At 31.2% G+C, this 21225-nt stretch overlaps 1 protein-coding gene across 1 annotated transcript in view; it reads right to left on the reverse strand.

The window, feature by feature from the left end:
* Positions 1-5240: 5240 nt before the first annotated feature.
* Positions 5241-21225, reverse strand: part of LOC129223996 (uncharacterized) — an 84785-nt gene continuing 68800 nt past the window's right edge. The window contains exons 12-17 of the mRNA XM_054858389.1: positions 18973-19165; positions 16876-17006; positions 14771-14865; positions 11113-11278; positions 9371-9475; positions 5241-6262 (exon numbers count right to left, since the gene is read on the reverse strand). Coding sequence (XP_054714364.1) covers positions 5241-6262; positions 9371-9475; positions 11113-11278; positions 14771-14865; positions 16876-17006; positions 18973-19165 — 1712 coding nt within the window. The remainder of the gene's footprint in view (positions 6263-9370; positions 9476-11112; positions 11279-14770; positions 14866-16875; positions 17007-18972; positions 19166-21225) is intronic.

Here is a 21225-nt window from a genome sequence, read left to right on the forward strand (position 1 = left end):
CATATTTCCAGTGTATTACACAAACAAAAAGTACTGTTAGGAAAATTAACATAGAAAAAATATTTTTTAAAGTGATGGCAACAGTTTAAAATTACATGCCAGGATATATAAATATTACCATTAATCATTCCACTCATTATCATACACAGCTACAGTAGGGTGGTTCAAAAATACGAGCAAAAAAAAGTTTCTCCCAGATAACAGGACACCCCTCAATATTTTTACACTTGTGGATAGTAATATATTTGAAGACTTTTAGTTTCCTCTTTCAATTGAAAGAGGGTTCTTAACCCTCTTCCCCAAACTTCATAAGTATAGGGAGGGGGGTTAAAAAAATACTAGCACTGAAAAAACAATACTACATATTATAATATACACTAGTAATATGCACATACATTGCAATAAAATAATGATTTAGAAAAAAACCGCTGGGGAAATTAAATGTTTCTAAATTTTTGGCATTTTCTATGCTACGGCTAATGTTAAATGAAGGGGTCATTGAGTACCCTCTTAAAATTTGAGTATGAAGCTAAAACTTTTACAGCATAATACTATTAGGGAGCAGGGTTGCCAGACGTCCCGGATTTCAAGGGACAGTCTCGTGTTTTGAAAAATTGTCCCGCGTAACTTCCATACGGGAAGGCTAAAGTCCCATATTCTAGCTAATAACAATATTTAACAAAAACGAAACATTATTTTAAGGGAAAAAATAAAGTAAAACAAAAAATGAAATATAAAGAGCAATAAGAAAATCACGTGGCAGCAAACACAAAAATTGTTTTAATTTGGTTTTTGTTTTGATAGCAGACTATGAGGAGCTGAATGATTGCTTCCTCTTTGCTCATTGACTAATGTTGGAAATATATCGTCAATCTCAATGAAAACAATTTTTATACTTTGATCGGGGACATTTTGTAAGATTTAATGCTTTATTACGAATACGATTGAATATTTCAGATTTATTATGAAGAGACGTTCTACATTAGAAAGCACCCATTAAAAATACACCATATCTAGTAATTGCCCTCAACCTCAAAAATATCACCCCCCCTCCCCCTTCACTCCTAGAAGCCTGTCCCGTATTTACTTTTCTTAAATCTGGCAGCCCTGTTAATAAGTCTAAAAAAAATAGGGGACGTCCTGGACTCTAGCTGAAAAAAAAAGATTTTTCGAACCACCTTCAGCTACAGTGCTCTATAGGCAAATAAGATTCGTTCCATGGCTTAAATGCTTTAATTTTTCATCACACACAAACTTTCACACCTAAGTTGCTTTGCAGATATAAGATTATATCTTTAGATACTGTCATACATGTGCAAAAGTTAAGTACTAATACTACACATATCTATCTATTGTGGCTACATTACAGCTGAACACACATGCAGACCTTTGGACATTCATTTTTAGAGTTATTTTTATACAAAAAACATTCCAGCACAGAAACATTGATGATATGCCAGCAGGAATAATTATGGAACACAGTTGATCTCTTGATTACATGAATAGAACTATCCCTTCAACACCTCTCTCTTTCTTTTCCAATTTGACAAAGTTATAAAATTTAATTTGCAAAAAACAACACACAATTGAACTAAATATTTTAATGATAAAATAATCTTTGGTTAATTTGGTATGACTTAATCAGTAAATATTTACACAGACATTTACAAAATTAAAAAAAAAGCGTTAAATTTTTATTTTTCAAAACAATTTTAATATTTTAACACAAATATGATGAAAAGCAGTAAAAAATATTTACAATACTTAAGAGAATATGTACACTAAAAATAAAAACTCCTTAAAATGTAAATTGATTTTTTTTTAAATAAAAAAGTTTTTTTTTTTTACAAATTATGACAGCAAAATTAATTTAGTTGATTGTTTTATCTAAACCAATAATGTAGCGATTGATAACTAATATAACTCACACATAAAATCACATATTGTAGTGCTTAAAGCTGAATTATTACTACTTTTTGTTTGATACAAAAACAATGTTTCATTTTAAAACCATTTTAAAATTATCACTTTTTATATTTTGTGAATAGAGGCAAAAGACATACAAATGCACAGAGTTAAATTTTTTATCAAAAAACTTTTCTGTTAGAGAATAAAAAAGTATAAAATATGTAATACAACAAATGTATTTAAAAATATTTTTTAATAATTTTTATGAAACATTTTATCTTCTCCAGATTATGTTTTATAAAAGTTATGCCTAAAAAATCTCTTAAATTCCTGTTTAAAAAAATTAAAATCATAGTACTAAAATAAAAAGCTCTGCGGGGCCGGATTTGGAAGTGTGGAGGCCCCGGGCAAACGAAGGAATGGAGGCCCCTAATCAGGGTTCGAAAAGATCATCATATTTTCGAAAATATCTGATACTTTGATATACAGTAGAAGACCATTATAACGCCGACCTATATAACACAATTCTCTATAAACCCTACCACTTTCCAGAAGTAAACAATAGGTTTTGAAGTTTAAAACATACCTCTGTTTTGTTACGCAAACATAAAAATTGTTATTTTGAAACAGTTTTTCATCTTTCCATCTTAATCCAAAGCTTTTAAATGGAAATTAGTACCCCCCTTACAGTAAACAGAAAAAACCAGATGGCTCTTGCAAATGCAGCTGTTATGCAAACCAAGAAGCTAGCAGAAGTGCAGGATAATGCACTTTCTTTTGATTGTGAAACATATTTATTTGTGAATAACTAATTGTAATGTTGGTGCTTTAATACTCATTGCAGATAAAACTCATTCTCAAGTGCTAATACATAGATATATTTTGAATATTATTTTTAAAAGTTTGTGAAATGACCTATATAATGCCAGAACCAGTATAACGCAAAAGCTCTGGTCCCAAGGTGTGCGTTATAATGGTCTTGTACTGTATATCCGAATATATTGATATAAATGTATATATCCGATATTTTCAACCCGTGAAAGCTAGGATATTTTATAAAAATTTTATTGTGGAGGCCCCGGGGCAGTAGCCCCGCCTGCCCTCCCCTAAATCCGGCCCTGAAGCTCTGTGTACTCACTTCACAAAAAGCCTTTGAATGGGCTTTTTCATCAGCAAGTGAACAACATGGTAAACTATATATATATACTTACTCCTTTATTCGATTAAACTTTCCCAGTTCTCAGTCATATTTTGCGTGTGCATATATTCTTACATATTTACCCAAGTCTAAGATCTTAATTATCATATATTTGAACGTAAGAAACCATAAATATCATTATATAAAGTACCAACTTTTTTTTAAAAATTACGCACGTAAAAAATAATGATTTGTACCTGTTGCAGGTTTTATCATACAGTTGCACCCCTAATACCTCCAACTCGTTACTTTTTAAGCACAAAAAATTCTTTTAGAAAGATTTTTTTGTGCTTAATGGAATGAAAATTAAAACTCAAAAGTTTAAAATTCCGGGACTAAGTAGCAAATGTAAATGCAAAAGTGTCTCTCCCAAGCAAACGAATAGAGCAATATATTTAAGGAAGAAAGAAATGAGTTTTTACAAAATGGTCTTTACAGGGAAAATGAATTTAAAACCCATAGAAACAGCAAATACTACAGAATTTATACAAATCTTTATACACCACACTCAAAAGCGAGAACTCATGCTTAAGAAGCAATGAAAAGACAAGGGGGTGGTTTTCAATGACACACACAGCCAATAGTGGAAAACTGAACTATTAAAGTCACAAATAAGATGAAAATGGGGTTATCACAAACTTCCAAGAGAAATGATACTTAAAACAAGTGTAAGGAATTATTTACAGTTACACATTAGTTTTTGCACAATAACTGATGTTTAGCTTTTCTAAGCACTATCACAAGCGTTATGTAGCAAACTAATAAGCTAGTTCAGTTTACCAACTACGTCATTATAATTATGATTTCGGTTTTCGAATAAATAATGAAAATGATACAGGAAAAAATGAAAGCCAATATAAACTATTGAAAAAAAAAAAAAAAAAAAACTCAATAAATATACACATTGATTAGCACATTAGTTCCTATAACACAAAAGAAGAGACAAAAGAGCTTGCATTTTTTTCTGAGCAGTATTTTATTGTACAAAAATTTTGCATCGAATTGCAATGACTCAGATGAGTTGTTCTGAAATTTGCTTAATTCGAGTCGAAAATATAAAACTCTTCATTTAGAAATACGTATACACTTTGAAAAAAAGCATTGTGTGTCAAATTAAAATAGATTAACAGGACCACTGACTTGAGCAATGGAAATTATTTTAATAATTAAAAAATGGCAAAAATTTAAGTGCTTTAAATGATAATAACATGAAAAAAAACATCATAACGAAACTTTTAACTATTTTAATACATAGAGACATTGATTGTTCTCTTAAAAGTATCACACCTTTAAGTTTTAGCTACATACTATACAAAACATTTATTAAAAAACCAAACAGGAACTGATTCCAATTATGTATTTTGATAAAAGTTAAAGAAATAAATACCTAATAAAATGAAAAAAAAAAAAAAAACATTTCTGAAATCAAAATTGAGAATTGATTACCTTCCTCATCAAAAATCTAAATAATTAGAAGTTGTCATTTTACAGATTGCAGAAAAATGCATACTAATAAAGCAAAAATAAATAGGTCTAAATGTGCAATCAATTGCTGAAATATAAGCTCTTTTATTAAAAATTATTCAATAAGCAATCAAACTTCAGAAGTATTATTTTTAAATTAAAATTATTTATCAAAACACTAGGTATTACTTAAAAGATTCAGGATAAAGCTTTCTATTTAAACCACTTACTTTGTTAATATTCAATCTTTTAGGGATATTTAAATGCATTACACTTAAAATGTATTTACACTTAAAGATCCTATGCATTTTCACATATACAAATTCATTTATATCAATCAAATCATAATCATAAAGACACAAGGCTATTTAAAATGACGTTTTATGTATTGCAAAATAATATTAGTTCAGAAAAAAAGCAAGCCTTTTATCAATGAACGTAAAAGATATCATGATACATAAAGGAATTAAATAAGACATGGCTAAATTATAATGTTTACTTTCACCAACTAAGGAAAATGAAAATTTTCTTAACGTCAAAATACTTTACAAATAAAATTAAAATATTCACACACTGTAACAAATATCTTAAAAATATATCCGTTTACAATAAACTTGTAAAAACATAAAACCACAGACTACATGTGGCAGATGAAAACCACGTATAACCGTCACGCTAATCTTGGAGAAGATCTGTCATTGGAAGTCACTCTCCGCAGTCTCGTGCCACGTTTTATCTGGTCCATTAATGACTCACGGCATATTTGCGGCTGCAAGCGATGATATCCAGAATTCCAAGTATGATAGTTCTTATCATTTTTTAGATTCCAAGGAATTCTTTGTTGTTCATCTTGTGTCTCGATTTGACTTTGTCTTTGGTGTTCAGCTAATTTGGCATTAAGAGCAGCGACAAATGATCTTTTTAAAAGCTTTTCGTTATCAGGAAGATCGTTGCCATTTTTCTGTTCATGAGACCTGTCCCAATCTTTTGCACAGTGTAGCAAGTCTCCTTGTGATAGACATTCTTTTAGACGTGGTTTTTGGTGGAATTGCCGATGAACGCTTTGTGATGTCATAGGTTTAGCACAAAAAGAATGACTTGACCTTTCGTTTTTTAACACCTGTCCATACAAGACATTTTCAGCTATGTACCTCTCTTCAAATTTAGGACTTTGCTCACGATTTGCTTCATGTTTGGAAGTATTTCTTGGTGGGACTGCAGGAGCCTCAATTTGATTTTGCTTTTTATTGTTAGGTTTTTGTGGTTGCTGTTGAAGAGCAAAATTTAAGTCGTGTATCAAACGTGCTCTGCTATCCGATACGTCAGTCACAATATTTTCTGAGCTGGACGAAGACTCTCTGTTCACAGCACCATAAATACTTGAACTAGGAGATTTATTCATTTCAACATGCCTGAGAGAATGCCCAAATTTTTCCTGAGGGGAAGGTAAAGCTGATTTACTTTTGAATTCCCGTAAATTTGGAGAATATCTTATTTCTCCTGCACCACTACTAAGAGACTGCGGAGAATTGCTATTTTTACTCAGATTATTTCCCTCACTTAGCTTTGAATGACTCGTTGAAGTAATTGAAGATGATCTTCGTACTGGAGTTGGCGGCTTGGGTCCATTAGATGAGCCAACACGTTGCAACGTGTTTGCTTTACGAGGCAAAAGAAAACCACTTGAAATACCTGTTTTAAAAAGTAAAATCATTTCAAAAATTGTAGCAAAAATAAAAACATTTGTAGAATAGTCCATAAATGTAGTACTTTATCAAAAAATGAAAGAAAAACTGGTTGAGAGTTTTTTTTTAAATAAGATTTTATAACAGCTTATACTTTTTTATTTTTGAAATTTAAAAATTTTGTGGTTTGTGCTGCGCAGTTTGGTTATTTTATTTTAAAAATAGCCATTTTCATTTCTTAAAATCCTCACTATCACATGCAGGGTTGACAAGTTTCTGCCGAGGTGGTTAAAACTACCGGTAGAAACCAATTAAAACCGGCATAGCAAAAACCCCTTTCTGCCACATTTGTGGGAGAAACTGGCAAAAACTCAGAAAATAACGTAAAAGTAATCATTGATACACAATCAAAACTTAGCATGGAAAAATAACGAAATGTTAACTAAAGCACAATTAAATTGCAATACCATTCAAAATCAAATATTACATTGTTTGCACTCTGCAGCTGTCTCTAAAAAAAGGTGGATTAAAAATATAAATGGTATCTTAATTTAATATGCATAGAGGAGAGATTTTAGAATACTCTCACAACAGAAGAACTAGACGGCAATGCCATCAAGGAACAAGCAAGATTCAAGAAACTTTCATAGATTGTACATTTTTAAACTGGTCCACCATGTTATAACTGGGGTAGTTTTAAATACTTGACTGGAAAAAAAGGTTTTGGGAAATAGGGTCAGTTTGTTTTGCAAAACTGATATTGGGTACAAAACCTAGGTTAATGTTGGCAAGTAAAACTCTCGCATTTTCTTCACAAGCACATGATAATTTCAATCCAAAGCTAGATGAAGCCTATAAACTAACAAATGAATCATTAACTGCCTGTTTAAATCTGTAAGTCACTTCTTTTTCCTAAACACCCTTTCTCGTCCTTTGTTATATTAATATAAATGTAGCGAGCATTTGCAATTAAAGTCAAATTACATTTTTTAGCTTATTTAAACAAATATTATTTAGTAATTTGTTCAATTATTAAATACACTTTTTAGTTTTTGCCAGTTTCTGCCGGTTTTTACTGGTTATAACCAGTTTCTGCCACTGGCAGGACAAAAACCAGTTTCTGCCTGCAGAAAGCCAACCCTGATTCACATGCTAAGCTACTTAAAAAAAATTTATTGCAATACAGCTAGAAGAAAAAATATAACTTGTTTAAAATTTTTACAAATCAAATGAAAGTAAGAAACAAATAATAATAAAGAAGTATTTTTTTTTAATTAAATTTGTCTCATGGTTGTATTTAGTTTAAAACTTAATGGAGAAATAGAAATACTATCATTCAGTAGCACAGTCAGAATTAAAGTGATGGGGGTCTTAAGATACCACATTAAGACAGGCAATGTTGATCCCCTCTTCCTCTCTTTTCACTGCATACCTGCTATTATTCAATCAATGGCATTTCTATCTCAATTTATGAGACATTTTAAGACTTCACATGAAAGATTACACATTTGATGGACGCTCTCTCTAGTCACTAACACACACAAGGGGGGGGGAATTATGATTATTTAAATTTATTTATTTAAATTTGATTTATTTTTAGTTTGAACTATTTATTTTATCTTATTTTATTCCAATTTCATTTTATTTATTTAATTATTTTGTGTGTAGGTCTGTGTGTATGTTATGAGAGTAGCACGAAACTTTAATAATAATAATAATAATTTAAAATAAAAAATAATTAAAAAAATAAATAATTAAAAAATATTTAAAAAAATTAATAAAATAAAAAAGAGCTTAAAATAAAAAATAAAAAAGGGCAAAATGTATGAGAAATTTTGGGGGGAAATTTGTGGCATGGGACTTGGGGGGATGGGCACTCCTGAACACACACACATACTGCCACAGAGCTAGTTACAAAGATTAATGCAGTGGTTTGCAATCTGTAGGACACACCTCCCTAAGGAGGCACATAACTTTTGTAAGAGGACATGGAGCTGTTACAAAGATTTTGAACAAAGAAAAAAAAAGGTCCAAAAGGACGATGGAAATAAAAATTTGCAAAACATCATCACTATAGCACTTGGGTTTGAGCAGCCACATTGACAACATCGATTTGACACAATGATCTGAGGATATTCATGCACAAAAACTTTGCTTAAAATCGATAGATTTACCCATTGTATCAATTTCGCAACAATATTTCACAAATGTTGTATTTTGAACATCTATTTTTCTGTAATTTTGTAGGTATGATTTGTTAAACTAAACTATCCATACTCTTGCTACAAGGCAACTAAATATGTTTCCAGTGCATGAAAACTACTTTATATAAAACATGGAGGTTATTTTAACCCATGAAGTGAATTGTAACCCCAGGTTAACATTTACGAAATCAAATTATTTCCAAAATGGGGGGAGGGAGATGGCAGAACATTTTTTGTGTGAAAAAAAGTGTGTGGGAGTTAATAGTTTATAACCAACTGGATTAAAGTAAAATTAAGAAAACAATTTGAAGCACACAGCAGCTAATAAGAGTAATTCAGGGAAATAGATTAATAGTAAGAATATTTTAACCTAAGCAATTTCTCTCTCCCCACACATACTCTTAATTTTATTGTCTGGAATTTACAGCATTCAGATTCACGAATAAAAGTAAAAGAATATTTAAATGCAGCATAACTTTGATTTAACAATTTCTCAATTTAATGATACATTTTACTGGTCCGGTTTTGACTGTATTGAATGTCTATGCTCCTCTATTTAACTACATCCTTGATTTAACGATAACTTTCTCTAGTCAACTATATATAACTTTGACAATTATTAAATCAAGATTATACTGTACATTACATTTATATTTAGTAATGCATATTACATTTATATTTAGTAATGCTTATTACATTTATATTTAGTTTGAAAAGTAACTAACAAAGGAATGAAAATGACATAGAATCTATCAAACAAATAAGTAAGAAAAGCTAGAATAAATATTGGCTGTCATTTAAGAGTTCAAATTCGAAAACAACACAGAAAAAGTATAAAATATAATTATCAACTTTTATAGTTACGAAAGAAAACAACAGGACATTAATTATGCTTTAACAGCTTTTTTTACCTGCTATTGACATTGGTCTCCGTTGATTACCAGTATGATTCATGAGAAATTCTTCATTTGTTAAAGACATCTGCCATTCTAAAATTTGTTCTCCAGAAAAACTTCCTTAAAAAACAATTCAAATGCACATGCAGGTATCATGCAGAACAGAAGAAAACAAAAATAAGGTAAAACTAAACAGTCAAATCATAAAAAATAAAAGGATGTGCAATAAAAAAGAAAAAATGTGAGGCGCAAAATAATAACCACCAAAATAATACAATAGAGTATTAAAATACAAAGTATTAAAATTAAGAAAATATCTTAACAAAATAATAAAAAATTAATTTTGAAACTATATTTAGATACATGAGCTTTCTTTTCTCTCTCATTTTTCTTTGAAAAATTCATGACTACAAGATTTTAAACAGGAGAGAAATGTTTAAAAATAATAATAATATTTTTAATGAAGGTTATAAAAATATCGCAGAAGAATCAATTTTAATTAAAGCTACAGATGAGCTGATGTTGACAACTGACAAACACATTGGTTGAACAAAAACAGTCTAGCTGACAAATTCAAATTTACATATACATACAAGCTGACTTAAAGGGTTATTTTGAACTTGTTGGGTTACGATAAAATCTGTTATTCACAAGGTGTATAAGATGAATTATAAACAATTTTGTACTTAATATCAATATCCCCCACCCCCATTTTTTAATGTTGCTTCTATAAAACCGATGAAATTTTTTTATAAATGGCCTTTTTTATCTAAAAACCCACAGCCCAAACTGTTTCAAGTAATTGTGGCTGTATTGCCTTTATGCATAAAAATCATCGTTACTTAAAAAAAGTTTCCAACTTGATTGCATAAAACTCAGAGTATTGAAGAGTTTTAATATACGCAGAAGAAACACTTAAAATTGCAAAAAAAAGCAACGATAAAATTAAAAATTAAAAAACCCCCAACTGAGTCGCAACTGTAGAATCAAGAGGGGAAATTGAAAACCCTTTTAAAAGCCTTAGATTACTAAAAATCAATGTCAAGTATTTTATTTGTTATTAAATAGAAACTGGCAACAGATAAAAAATTTTGAATCATTGCGTTTTATTTCCTTATTGGCCAACAATGAATTCTTTTATCAATGGCGAGAATAAAGGCTTAGCCGTTATTAAAATCTGCTTTAAATAAACATTATAATTCGAATTCTATGAAACATGGAAGTTCCAAACACATTCTATCCGACACGGGAAAAAATTCTCTTTCTTTTGATATTAAATTTTAAAATTTTTAACTATGTTTTCACTGCAAAAATCGCAAAAAACCTTTTAGAGTTTTTTAATTAATATCTTCATTTATCAATGTCATCCAAAGAAACAACCTAGCTAAGAACACTCTCAATGAACTTTCCTTTCAAACAAATGTTTTTTTTTTTCTTTCAAAATCGGTCCTTCTGTTTATGCGTTAGAGTGCCACAGACAGATACAAAGACACGTCAAACTTATAACCCCTTTTCTTTGTGTGTCGAGGGTTAAAAATATTTATAATTATACAAAAAAAATTTTAAACTACAAGATTCATGACATAACAAAGCTGACGAATGAAATGAAACATGCTATACTAATTACGAATGTGAATGCTCCATTTTTGATATGAAAGAAAGTTAAGAAGCTGTGTAAATAATTGCTACATACCAAATTAAAAAAAATTATGACATGAAAAGCATAGGAATATAATTCAAAAGCAAAATCTTCAAACCTCTTGATCTTGGTAACGTTTCACTAGTTCCTACTGCTGGTCGACAGTGCTTTGGAATTGCAGGAGCAACTTCAGTTTCGGATATTGATCCATCTATTCTAGACCATCTCGTTTGCAAACGAAGTCCTTCATTTAGTACTGCAGCAAATTCCTTTCGGTTTTTAACCTTAATTTAAAAAAAAGCATAATCATCAAAAGAATGAAGCTGATGATAACTAATTTAAACTCATTTTTTGTAATTAAAGAATATTCATAGAACATTTTACCATTTAGGGTAATGGCACCAGTAACAGATATGCTTAAGCCATCGCTCTCAGGTTAACTCAACTTTCTCAGCTTTTTGATGTATATAGACTTTTTAAACTATTTTACTCTCATGCAACTACATCTCATCTAGCGTTTGACTGTTTCTGGATCCTCTGAATTAGCTAATCCTATTTTTAATTGCTCAATTTCGAAAAAAAGTCCGACCCCCAATAACAGACACTGATAAATCTGATGATATCCAGTAATAGGATGAGGAAAGGATGAGCGATGGGCAAAATTTTTTATTTCTCTTCAAAATGAGCAAAAGTTCTTTGTTTTTATCACTAAAGCCTCATTAAATTCAATTGAACATGAAACACCAGCTGATCTCATGGTGGTTGTTCATAACCTTCCACCACTGTCTTGTAAATACTAACTGGCTCATGAAATTCACTCTCATGACACTAAATGGTTGCACCGTGTTTGTGGGCCACAGCCTGGGCTGCGCCGTACCTAAATGCCTAAATGCAAGGTGTGTGGCGCACAATGGCAGCAGAGTCACAAAGGCGCCAAGCTCTACTGATCAAAAATGTTCAAAGTGGGGGGGGGGGGGGGGGGAATCTCTGACCAAAAAAACAAAAATTCATAAACTGTAATGGTGGCGGTGAAATTATACTGCTCATTGCCTGTCTAAAAGGAAAAATTACTGCCTTCTTTAGGGAGAACACCCAGACACCTCGTGCACTAACAAGAATGAAGATAGTCGAAAATTCTGTTCTTGGAGCTTCAATTTCAAAAAATATCTGGTCCCCTCCTAATGTTATCCAAAGATTATCTGCAATTGCATTTTTAAAGTTTCAATTTAGAAAAACTTTTGGGGAGAGGGCTTCTGAATCCTCGTTCATTGCTAAAGAATGCCGAAAATAGCATTTTAAAACTACAATTTCAAAAAAAGGGGGGGGGGGGAGATCAGATGAAGGCTATTTTTGCAACAAGGTCAGTTTCAAAGATATGAAAATGTTTTAGTTTCTTTAGAGCTTTCTTGATGGAAAAAATGAAGAAAACATGCAGACAAGAAAAATTATCAATTCATTGATTAAAAAAAAAGGTCAGGTATTTGAAGATTGCCTCATTGACCTCTTTCAGGGCGAGAGGTGAACTGTACATAAAAAATTCAGATATACAGAAGGATTCACAAGAATCTGTTACTAAACTACTTAGGCCCATCATTAGACAATTGCACCCCCACCCCTGGCTTCTAGAAATCACTGTACTTACATGTGGGCATGACTTTAGCTCTTTTTACAATTCATTATGCATTGAGTATATATATCCTTTTGCCCCTTCCTTTCAAAAACTTTGAAATGACTTTTAGTACTCGCTACCTAATATGAAAACATTAAGACTTTGAAAACATGAAGTGATTGATAAGAATAAATAACCAGCATAATCTGATAAACTTCAAGATGAACAACTGTATAATTGTATTTTTCTTGAAGATAACTAACAAAAAACACAATACATAAACATAGTCCCAATAAATTATACATTTCAGAAGAAAAAAATATTCCTTAATCTTCTTATGTAATTCTCAGCTCATAGGGCTTGCGAATGTCTCCCGGAAGTTGAATGGCTAAAACAGATCAAACAGTTACATAGATTCAAATTTTGCATATTTCATGGCTTGGGTATTGTTATTAACTGAGAAATCTTTTTCATTTTAATATAACTATTAATATTTTGTAACGGATTGCTTCCTTTAAATAAACATCAAATTTCAGCAATATTGATTTTGGCAATGTTTGACAAGCTCCTACGCACTTTGCTTTGTGGTTTATAAAAAGAGTACAAATTCTTTTCCACTGAATTTATCCCTTCACCTTTTCACAACAATATTTGCATAATATTACCATCAATGTGAGACATTAAGAGTTCAGATTTTTTTTTTTAAATACAGTCGAGCCTCCATATATCGAACTTCCACATATCAAAATTTTCTATATATCGAAATCCCAGTAAATTTCAATGTTCATTACATAGAGAAATTGTTTCTATATATCGAAAAAATCTCTATATATCGAATTTTTTTTGAGACATTCGTAGATTTTTTTTTCCACTTTAGACTGTTTGTCTCATGAAAAATGAAGGTTAGGGGAAAAAATTATGTTTACTAAAGGTTGCTAAGAAACTCATAAGCAATCTGGATTTGAGGGGTGTGTAGATAGGTCGTTGTTCCGTTCTGAAGTTCTTAGATTCCCTCAGGTTTATTTCAAACCTTAGTGGTAACCAGTAACACTGTAAAATCAGTTTCACGTTATCCTTTTTGTCTGTTGATTATCATTCCTAGTCTTTTTAGCTTCAGTAAAAATCATTCAAGTTAAGTAGATTGATTTTTTACTTTTCTCTCGATTACACTGTCAAAGCGAAAATCCCCTCATGTTGCGAATCAAGTTGAACTGCGGAAGAATCAAGATGTATGAAGGCACAAAAATGTAATTTCTGTTAATTTTTCAGTTATTAACTTTCGTTTAATCCGATGCTCGTATAAATTAGAAATTGGGTTTCATGCACGAAAATTAGCTTCAATTTTTATGTTTTAGGTGATTTGTACGATAAAATAAGATCGTTTCTATATATCGAAATTTCTATATATCGAATTTTTTTCCGGCAATTTGCTACTTCGATATATGGAGGTCCGACTGTAGGTTATTTTTATTTTCCTCCTTTTATTGTAGGGATTCTTTTTTATTCATACATATCTGCATTCTTCCAGGAAGTTTTCAAAACTTCCTTCCTGAAAAGATGTGAATCAAGCATCAAAACCTGCAATGAGCTCCTGTTTTCTGCATTTGAAAAGAGCTTTTTCACAAGACTTGAAAATCATGATCTTTGTGGCAGATCACTTCAATTCAAAAACCGTCTTTTAATATTTGCAATTAATTAGCCATGGAGACACAAACGTTCTATCACAGATTGCCATTCACACCTTCCAACCTGCTATCATCAAGTTACTTTCAGTATCACGTCACATACGATTCAATTTCATAAAAACTGAGTCCTCCATCTTTTCTTTTACATAACCCACAGAATAGCTTGCTCTGCGGCGAAAACAATCCATTCTCAAATTTAAATTATTGATTGAAAAATTAATAGCATCAATATAAATACGGTGATCCCAAAACCTGATACTTTTGACATAAAAATGAATTGAGGAGACTGGGATATTCTGACACCAATAATACCTAATGACCAATAAGATCAATTGTGGTCACACCAGTGGAAGTTACTATACTTTTCAATCTAGTAATACCATCTCTATAATAATTAATTAAAGCTTAATTTCATAACCAAAAAGAGATAAGAAGGAAAAACCACTTCACTGAAAAACCAACAAATATGTGATTGTACAAACCTCTTTATTTTCTGCCCTGCTGGAGCTCAGTTCTTCGTTAGAAGAACACATTGCAGTCAACTCTGAAGTGTTGGCATAGATTGGATGCGGCACAACTAGAAATAAATGAGAGTATAAATAAGATACAGTAGAGTCTCGAAAATACGAGTCTCAAAAATCCGAGGTTCTGCTTAATCCGAGGTGCTTTGTTATTATTTTTAAGGTATAGTTTTAAGAGACAAATACGTTTTTATCTGAAAATTGAAATATTTTGCAATGTAGAACTTTCCTAACAATATACAATAAGGTAATAAAAAGAAATTGAAAGGTTTATGTCAATAACATTTGCCAAGTGACAGGAAATATTTTTTGACTGTTAGAGATGGATTAAGTAAGCCTTGGAGAAAGAAGAAAATTGGTTGATACAAAAAATAACTTGAAATTAAAACATCGTTTTGCTTCAAAGGAGGAACAAACAATTTTTTTTTTTTTTTGAACATCCAATTGCGATTTAAAAGGAAAGTGCAAAACTTGACGCTGTACGAAGCGTATATACGAAATTTTATCCTCCTATGACTAACGTTGTTGTATTTAAAGGGGGAACATAAGTACGCTCACGCATAGAAACAAATGTCACTACAAAACTCATCAAAACTTATTCGAGGACGATCAAAGGGCAGGTTTTTGTTGCCTGCAAATTTACACATAAGAACATGCAGACATCAAAACTCCTTCAGGGTTAATTAAAACATAAATTTATGTTGATATTTGAGTGATAAATATTTAGAGGAGACAACAATATTTCTTTTTCATAGTACAAGGAAGTAAACAGCGCATGTCCTTAGGTAGTCCAAATAATTTTTCCGATAATCCGAGTTTTCAGTAATCCAAGCTAGGGCGAGCTCCAATTACCTCGGATTTTTGAGACTCTACTGTATAACATTGGCAACCACACTCGGACTTGAGCAGTTCAATTACAGGGAACTGAGATTGAGGGAATTATTACGAAAGATAAACATTGTATAATAAGTGGAAATGTAAATTATTTAGGGCAAGTTAGGAACAAACATGAATATATTTAAAACTAAAAGCAATTGTGTTTGTTTTTGAAACCAGAACCAGAAGATAAGGGTTAAATAGATTAACAACTAAAATCTCAATTGCCATTTTAAAAAATAAAACAAACTGCAGTATAACTTGGATTTAACGATACCCGATTTAACGTTTTCCGCAATTTAATGATACACTCCACTGATCCAGATTTGACTGCATTGAATGTCTATGCTCCTCGATTTAACGATATCCCTGATTTAATGGTAACCCTTGACAATTATTAAATCAGAGTTATACTGTATTTTCAATAGTCTTGAACACAAAAAGGACAAATATAAAATAAGTACAGCTTTTCAGTATATATACTAAAAAAAAAAAAAATCTATATACAGTTGATTCACAATTCAACGACTTTCAAGGGACTGAAAAAGTAGTCTTAGGTAGAATGCGTTCTTAAATAGAATGCTTTCAAAACTACAGTAGAGCATACAGGACTGTCAAAAGACATCTTTAAATAGAGAAAGTCGCTAAATAGAGAGTCATTAAACAAAGAACCAACGGAATTTCAATTGAGCTAAAACACATCTTTTAAATTTTTGATTAAGAGGAACACAATTTTGAATTATACTTATCATCTTTTGTAAAAATGGATAATTTTACTTGCAAAAATTTCCTATTTAATCACAAAACCTGAAATTTTGACGTTTTTGCAGCAGGTCATAGCAAAAACTTTAATTTTGCCTATTGTGGCTCTGATTTTTAACTCCTATAAAATGGCATAACCAAGATTGAATGTGTGAAGCATGAATAGAATATTTCATAAGACTTTCTCCTTAAAGTTGGAAATATTTTATAGCTTCTCAGGGAAATGACCCAACATAATCAAAATCCTCCTTTAAGACATAGGTGACAGCCATAGATGGATCTTTCATGATATTTTGTGAAACAAAAAGCAAAGAAGAGGGGAAATAAGAAAATTAAGCAGCAACAAAAAAAAAGTGAAATAGCATCATTCCGTGGAAGTTTCTCATGCTTGAAAAATTTTAACAGTACCAAAACACAAATATTTTTACCTTGATCATATGGAGTTCTGTTAAAATCAGGCAGGCTTTTATTTGGCTCATTAAATAATTTGTCATGTTTTGCTTTGATGGAAGCTGATTTTTCAGGAATGGATGGCTTCGATCTGGAATTGTCATCAATCCTGAAATGAGATTTTAAAATATTTTAAATGCAACATGGAAACTGAATCGGTGATTTTTCTTACAAATTTGTTTTCAAATTTATAATTAATCCATTTGGAGCTACATGTATATATTTTCTTTCGCTGACAATACAAGAGCGTTAATGCTTAAATGAAACTAAATACTAAAAAATTAAAAATTCTTAAAACTCAAATTAATGCATCAAAACATAAATTTGTTCTGTAAGCACCATTTTAGTAATAAGTTTTTTATATAGGCTACTTACTTTTTTCCCCACTAATTTAAAAAAAAATAATAATAAGGATCAAGAATTGTTCCTTTGTACGTAATTAAACACCTTTGAATTTAATTTAAAAAACTCAAAATCTTTGTCAAAGTTTTATACTAAGTAAATGTTAAATAATATTGAATATTGAACCTATATGCAGTAAAATATATTTAGTAAAGGCAAGATTATTAGGACTGACTTGGTTTAGAGCAGTGGTTCTCAAACCTTTTCAACTCGCAGCACCCTTTGAAGATTTAGAATTTTCTCTCGGCACCCTTGTCCATCTCTATTATGTAAACAACTAATAAGTCACTGGTAATCAACAACACTTTGATGCACAAAATTAGCAGAATTGCAGTTTTGAGGTTTTAGGTAACCTAGGGACATATGTATTCAATAATCTGCAAAAATTTGTAGTTGATTACCAGTTACATTTTCGCACAAAGGTATTTATTTATTTCTTAATTAATAAGTTGTTATTTTTAGGGGTTTTTCCCTACACTTGTGCACAGTTGGTGCACATATGTGCAGCATATGCAGCACAGGATCATTTCCTCCTCCCAAATACTCTGGTATAATAATATAAGGACAAAGTGTTAAGGTGAACCAAGGTCCTATCGTACTACAATTTTCTTTTCTAGGTTATCAAATTTCAGGGGGGGGGGAATAAAAACACACAACGGTATTTTTCTTTCTGAATTCATCAACTACCAAATTTAGGTTAACAGTATGCAACTTTTTTCTTCTAGTTAAACTTTAGGAACCATGTAGAAACAAAATTTACCGTAAAATAAGACCAGTTGGTTTTGGCATCACTCTTCTGCAACAAGTTTTGCTACACTGTTGCCTAGTAGTTAAAAATGGCTTGTTGATAACGCTTTATCATCAGATAGACTTTTTGATGATGATGAAGGAGCATCTAGTGAATTTTTGTTACACTATATCAAAAAAATGGAGGATTTCCTTACAGGGTATTTATTTGGCGCACTCGCCTTACATATTATGTATTGATACTATGGATACTTCGCGGCACCCCTCACCACTTCCTGCAAAACCCCATGGTGCCGCAGCACCTAGTTTGAGAACACCTGGTTTATAGTGAATGAATTTATTCATTATTTTATTTTTCACAACAATTTACAATTTTAGGAAGTGCAATTTGATTTTTTCTCTCAATAGCTCTGAAAATGGATCTAAAATTCAAAATTTAAGTCTTACTTTCCTATTACAGTAAATGAAGTGAATAAAACATAGACATGCAACATGCAAAATAGTTAAAGATATACGTAGCTTGTGCTCCTTTGAACAATTTGAACAATGAGTTTCCTATTAATAATAATTTATTTGATTACGAATAATTTAAGGTTCTTGGTAAGCTTTAAAATATATTTGAAAATTACTAATTTCAACTTTTTTTTTTCTATTTTCATTATGGTTAAGCAATGGTAAGCAACTATTTCCGACAAGTTGATCTAATTGGTTTATCGAGTATAAGTTTTGAACAAACAGCACAAATAAATGAGTAAAATAAAATAAAATTAATAATAGTACACACATTGTGCATAAATTGATAACCCCTTCACTTTAAAAGTGGGTTAAACTTCATATTACTTCTTGAAAATATATTTTTAGAAAAAGTTCATTTATGTTTTATACAGAAAATGCCCTGCAAAGAAACATTTAGAATAGGTTGTTACCTTTCGGGTAGAGAAGGGCGGCTGTATACTGGTGTACCAGGTTGACTTCTCCAATTACGATCTTTAAATTTATTTCCAAGTGATTTAAAAGTTCCTACGGAGCAGTAATTATCTCTAAAATCAGTACCTTGATCCAGTGGCAGAAAAGTGTGTACAGTCAGAGCAGGCCTACTGTGATTAGATTTTTCATATGCTGTAAACAAGATTAAAAAAATAAGATCAATAGCACTACAAAAACGTAAAAATCAGAAAGTCAGTAGCGTGCATAGACTTTGTTGCCCCCCCCCCCAAAGAATATTTTTGTAACATTTTAACATAGTGTGTTTTTTTCAAAGCCTGCGCCCTCATACCTCTTGCACCCCTCCCCCCCCCCAAACCAGGAAGGTTGCCAGAGTGCTATGTACGACACTGCAAAAAGTGTAGACACCTTTTTGAAAAAGCAGCAAATCATAAAGTTTCAAAATAGGGGGAGGAGTATTCTCAAATTCTTTCACTAGAGTGATTCAGTTTGTACATGAAATTGGAATTTGTTTTCAAGGAGCATTCAAGGACTTTTTAAGGATAAAATGAGCTTTTCAAGGTTTGGCGAGGATTATTTGAAAGCATGTTTTTTTTTTTTTTTTTTTTTTTTTTTTTACAATGATAAAAACATGAGTGATGATTTAGATACAAGTTCACTATTAAGTTTCAGCATTATTAGATAAACTGTTTTATACTTCACTAAAATAGCTTCAAAATCTACCTTTAATAGTGGGTAGCAAAAGGATGAGACTGACTACCACTGCCTTAAAATAATAAAAGCAGCTTAAAATAATAAAATAAAGACTGATGTTGTACAATTAGTAAATAAAAAAAAAACCAGAATTATTTTCCAAATTTAATTTAAAATTTTGCTGTGATTGCTTTATCAAGAAACATATCATGAAATACATGAAATACAGCGCAAGCTCAGTCAATTTCAGCAGAGGACTGCAGTTTCGTGCTTATTAGCACTCATCAGCATGGCATAGGAGTGACTGAGCTGGAGGTGGGAAACCTCTTAAGGAAGCCAAGAGTGCCAAACAAACTAGTAGCTAACACAGAATTAGCACTGAACAGACGAGTGACCAAAGCAATGGTTCGGTTCAACTCAAAGATTGAAGGCAAGGCAGGTATATTCAGTAAGTTACCACCCTATAGCCAGGGCTAAGGCAGAAATACATGAAACTTCTGCCTTAGCCCTGGCTATAGGGCGGTAACTTACTGAATATATCATGAAATATTTCCCTAATGCTTGTTTGCTTGATATAAACCCAAATTTTTGAGTTCTTGATGTTAAAAGTTTGTCACGTAATACATCATTTTCAATTTTTGACTCAAGAGTGTCAGTACTTGAAGCTGCAGATTTGGCAAATGATCATGCTGATTGCCTTGGTCAGTTATTTTATAGTTTAAATCAAATAAATAAACTGTTAAAATAAAAAACAAAATCAGCAGATTTAAGGCAGTATATGTTGGAAAAGCTCCCAACTTTTTATATAACTGAAAAATTTGTAAAAAAATTGAAATCTCAAACACTTCATGCAAATTTTTGGGCTAAGCACGAGCTCAATGTTGATAATGTTTCTAAAAATAAGTTTTTTCATTAAAGGAGTTATTACAGGGGTGCCCACCTAGAGCGGAGAAGGCAGCAAGGGGGGATGCAACCCACCTTCTTTTTATAGTTAATTTATTTCATTTTCCAATTTAGAAACCAAAACTAGAAATTATAAAAAAAGTAAACGATGTCAAAATTTTCAGAACATAATTGTTTGTTGTACTTTGTATAATTGCTTAAAAACATTATTTAGCATAAGCAATAACTTTTAGTTAAGGTATTCATTGTTTAGATATTAGTAAATAAATTATTTTGCTTAAACAAGACATACTTGTTTTAGAACAAGTGTTTGGGACACTTCAAAATACTTCATTTTAAATAATGTCAGTCTAGTTCATGTCTAAAAATTTTCTTCTAGGAAAGTTGTGTACAAAATTCATCAGAATCTTAAGAAAAACGCAAGTTGTTAGACTTACATCAATTTCCACTTATCTGCTTCAATGTTCTCAAAACAAGCCCTTACAAAATTTATTACTTTCTTCTTTCTTCTTCTTTTTTTTTAAATCTTTTGCTGCCTCAAAAAGTCTCATGTCCCACAAAGTAACACATCCCCCCCTCTCCCCAAGGCTTTAAATTGTTTTTTTTTTTTTTTTTGTCGCCCCCTCCTTCCCACTTGT

Source organism: Uloborus diversus, chromosome 6 (genome assembly GCF_026930045.1).
Source record: "Uloborus diversus isolate 005 chromosome 6, Udiv.v.3.1, whole genome shotgun sequence".
Taxonomy (NCBI): Eukaryota; Metazoa; Arthropoda; class Arachnida; order Araneae; family Uloboridae; genus Uloborus; species Uloborus diversus.